The sequence below is a fragment of the Suricata suricatta genome, chromosome 17 (genome assembly GCF_006229205.1).
Source record: "Suricata suricatta isolate VVHF042 chromosome 17, meerkat_22Aug2017_6uvM2_HiC, whole genome shotgun sequence".
Taxonomy (NCBI): domain Eukaryota; kingdom Metazoa; phylum Chordata; class Mammalia; order Carnivora; family Herpestidae; genus Suricata; species Suricata suricatta.
In genome coordinates this window covers 47,600,451-47,604,951 of record NC_043716.1, presented here as the reverse complement: position 1 = coordinate 47,604,951, position 4,501 = coordinate 47,600,451, and the positions used below count along the sequence as shown (strand labels likewise).

General features: G+C 44.5%; 1 protein-coding gene across 2 annotated transcripts in view; it reads left to right on the top strand.

Annotated features, from left to right (window-relative positions):
- The window catches only part of ABCA8 (ATP binding cassette subfamily A member 8), a 79,643-nt gene extending 79,033 nt beyond the window's left edge, over positions 1-610 (top strand). For both annotated transcript variants that reach the window (XM_029928728.1, XM_029928729.1), the window contains 2 exons: positions 59-114; positions 241-610. In XM_029928728.1, the coding sequence (XP_029784588.1) occupies positions 59-114; positions 241-339 (155 nt within the window). In that variant the 3' untranslated portion in view covers positions 340-610. The remainder of the gene's footprint in view (positions 1-58; positions 115-240) is intronic.
- Positions 611-4,501: the final 3,891 nt, after the last annotated feature.

Sequence of the window (4,501 nt, the reverse complement as noted above, 5' to 3'; positions counted from 1 at the left end):
TATATATATATATATATATATATATATGACCTCGTAACGTACACCCGTCCTTCCACAGTGAAACAGAACTTTGGCCTGGAGGAATACAGCCTCTCACAGTCCACCTTGGAGCAGGTGGGTCAGTCTTGGGGACTTTATTTCATGCGTGGGATAGAAATGGACAGCCCGCACCGCTGCTTTGCACTCCCTTGGAGCTGCAAGAGGCAGTGTGAATCCCTCTCTATGTCTTGCCCCTCTCAGGTTTTCCTGGAACTCTCCAAGGAGCAGGAGCTGGATGACTTTGATGAAGAACTTGACCCCTCAGTGAGATGGAAACTCCTCCCACAGGAAGACCCTTGACGTGCCAAATACCCTATGTTTCCTTTCAAGCCTACGGTTGTTTTTTGAGACATTTATTTTTATAGCATCAGTATCAGATTTCTAGAAACTATATTGTAAACACAATGTGGTTCTTCCTGTGGTGAAGAGAAGGAGCAAGGGCTGGACCATGGCAGTGACCTCTTGGACAGGGACACGTAGCTAAGCCCGCCTCCCGACTGCAGCCTCTGTCTCTACAGGTCACCTCAATTCCATATTTCTGCATAATACTGAATAAACAAACTCGCTTTTATGAGACTGTTTCATTTTTCTGAGGACGATAGATGCATTTGGTTCAAGTTTCTTTTTTTATCAAAGCCAAAAAAATACTTCTTTCTCACGTAGACCAGCAAGTCCACACATACATTCTTCTAGAAGTTTGATACTTTGTGAAGCTGATACAGTAATGAGAATTTAAGTGACAAGTGTCAAAAGTATCATACTTTTTGAAATAGATTTTTGTGTATATTCTTATGGCTAAAAATATTACAGCATCATTGGTTCTACTATCTGGTATCAAGATATTTGAAAACATATCCACTGGTAACACTATCAGTGGCATACCCACATACTTGAGATTAGGGGTTTACTGTTCTTCTTAAATTCCAGTAAACCAATGAAGTCCCGTTTTCATTGTATTTTAAAATTGAGGCTTCAGAGTTGCCTGTTTTGTCATGAATCATTCATGGATATTTGCCAGTTGGCCTAAGAAAGTTGACAAATGTAGCAATAAGTTAAATGACCAAGTTGGTGGAAAATATAAATCTCATATGTGCCATTTTGAAATATTTTTAAATTTATTATTTTTTGAGAGAGAGAGAGAACGAGCATGGGAGGGGCAGAGAGAGAGGGGGACAGAGGATCCAAAGCAAGCTCTGTGCTGTCAGCACAGAGCCCGACACAGGGCTCGAACTCACGAACCATGAGATCATGACCTGAGCTGAAGTTGTTGCCCAACTGACTGAGCCACCTGGGTGCCCCAAAATATGTTTTCTACTTTAAGAATTTTTGCATGTCTTCTTCTCGACTAAGGAGCCTCCCTATTTACAAATTCGTTGAAATCAAGTTCAAAAAGATTCTAATGTAAGGGCTAGCCTGCTGCTCTAATCAACATGTTGCCAAATGCAAAGAAAGAAAAAACACATCGTGGTTAAGGAAGTAAATAGTGGTGGCAAACATTTCCTAGAACAATCTTTTTTTTTTTAATCCTGGGTATGGTTACCATGCATAAAATGTAGTTAAACAAGATTTTCCTGAGCTGTGGAGACGATTCTCTGAGCAGATTTCTCTGCCAGTTCTCTTTGCATTATCTTTTCTTCCTTCCGGAACCCATCACTCAGACTCAGATCCTTGTTAGCAGCCCAGAAAATTCTATTCTGGGCAGCACCCCACCTCTCCCTTCCTGAGGTCCATTTGTTCATCTCATTCTGGTGTGTGGAATGTGCTAGAAGGCTGGTTGATGTGAGCACACCCTAAGTCCCTAAATCCCCTGCTAATCCGTGTCTGAGAAGGTAGGGATCCCCTCCCCTCTCTGTATTCCCATCAAGGAAAATATGTAAAACCAAAACATGTTGCTCAGCGTTTAAGGTCAGAGGCTCTGGGGTGGCCAACCTGGAGCGTGTCCTTTGTAACCATAAAGGTGCAGATGACAGGCCTTGATGTCCTTGGATGGCTGGCCGCGCAGGAAAGGGAGAGGCTACAGATAGTCGCTAGGCTGGTTTTGAACAGCAGCTGGTGTGGAGCCCCACACGCAGGCAGCTCCCGGACGCCTGGCACATACGTTCCCCCAATAACCCTCCACCTCCGGGCATTTCTTCAGTCCCCCTGGGCCATCGCCCTGGGAGCCAAAGGATGAATGAAGCTCAGTTTTCTGTTGCAGTGCAGCACAGCAGTTTAGAGCTTGGCGTCAATTCAATTTGGGGTCTGCCATTTACTATCTGTGCACACCTCGTTTCTTAGCAGCACAGAGATCACTGAACCCACCTCCGAGGGTTGCTGTGACAACCAGAAGCCACAAAGTCAATAACAGTACCACGCTGCTGCCTGGCCCTTAGCAACATCCACTGAACCCCAGGGGCACTCCATGCCCTGGATGGCTCCCTCTTGTCCTTACCCCCTCCATCTCAACATGTACCTGTTTCACCTCATTTCCAAAAGGCCAGCTGAGACTTGTAAATAAATAAAACCCAAATAGCCATCTTTGCATGGAGGACTTCACACTGCAGTTCAGAGAAATAATCCAGGGACGCCTGCGTGGCTCTGTTGATAAAGCGTTTGACTTCAGCTCAGGTCATGATCTCATGGTTCGTGGGTTCAAGCCCCACTTCAGGCTCAGTGCTGACCGCTCAGAGCCTGAAGCATGCTTGGGATTCTGTGTCTCCCTTGCTCTCCCCTCCCCCCCCCAAAAAATGAAAATGAACATTAAAAAAGAAAATACAAACTAGGTCTGTGTTCTCATCTGAAGTTATATGGCAGGTCAGCGGGAAAGACATCCTGAAGCAAGAAGAATTTTAGCACCAAGTAATTCTTTTACTCGACCTGTGGATGGAACAAGCCTTGATATGACAGCCAGCCAGGTCCTTGGGAAAAAAATGAAACTGAGCCCGGTGTCCAGCCTGAGCTCAAGGTTTGTACTTTCTCTTCTGCAAGGAAAAGCCTGCCGACTCTTCACATGGCTTCACATGGGACCAGTGTGTGGTCTTGGCTTCACCTGACAGCTGCAGAGAAGTCCAGCCATATGGCAGGCACAGTGCTACCAGCGCCGGGTGACCTACGCAATGTCTGACGACCACGTGGCAGATGTTGACATTTCAGAGGCCACTGAGGGAACCTAAAGTCACAGACTAGCTCTGCACATTTACTCCCAGCCTACAACAGTCCCTCACAGCCACAGGCCACAGAGGACGTGGAGCATTGCCGTGCTAAAAATAATCCTTTTTGCTTCTTATGGTCAATCTTACTCTACGCATCCTTGTTCTAATCTCGTTTATATCCTATAATGTTCTAACCTTCTATGGTTTTGGGTTTTGGGTTTTTTGCCTCTCCTTTGGTTGTGTAAAGATCCTACGATATATGCAAGGGAAACCTTCAGTTAAAGTAAATTGATTGGCATGGCAGAAACAATACTCCTGATGGGCCAATATCGTTATTTTCCGATCCGGTGTATGACATTGAGGGGACATAGCTCCCTGCCCCAAGCTCTGTACTAGTCCAGTTCCCATGCTTGATTGCTTTCCTGCTACTTGTTGGTTTCTTCTTCTATCCAGACCTATGCCTATTTATTTACTACCTTACTTACTTACTTACCATATTTTCCTGCATCAAAGCCTCCTTTAGTGATCTGTGGTGTTTTCCATGTCCGTTTTCCTTTAAGTTTATTTATTTTGAGAGAGACAGAAAAAGAACGCAAGCAAGAGAGGGTCAGAGAGAGGAGGACAGGATCTGAAACAGGCTCCGTGCCAATAGCAGATGGCCCAGTGTGGGGTTCAAACTCACAAACTGTGAGATCCTGACCTGACCCAAAGTCAGACACTTTACTGACTGAGCCACCCAGGCACCCCAGATCTATGCCATCTTCAAATCCTTTCCTAAGAAGTTGAAGTAAAACTGTGGGGGAAAATTTTTCCCACTATTGAAAAAAAAAAAGTAAAGTCTTCCAAGATCCCAGAGAGGTCAAGTAATACATAATGTTGAGCAACAAATGATAAAGGCATCAGGAAAAATAGGCGATGACTTGAAGATGGGGGGAACTAAGTGTCTCAGGAGACATCCTTTGTCTACTTGACTCACAGAGAACACACACAGCTGTGGAAGAGTTGGAGGGCTAGACTAACGCAGTACTGTCATGTCACATACCGGAAATGGCAACATTTTGAAGGCGGGAGCCTAAATATTCTTTTTATAAATTCCAAATTTTCCTTGGTTTTCCAGTGATTTACAATTTGTATCTTCATCCTACTCTTCATGTTCAAGAAAAGAAATACATGATATCAAAATTAAAGCTTGACCTCAGTCTCGCTTTGGAGATTGAGAGGTAGCTTGTACCTGGGTTCTAAATACGGCAATACTGCTGTGCTCTCAGAGAACTCATGAGGACAGAGCATTAAAAGGGCCCAAAGTTCTTATTATCCTAATTAGTTGACAT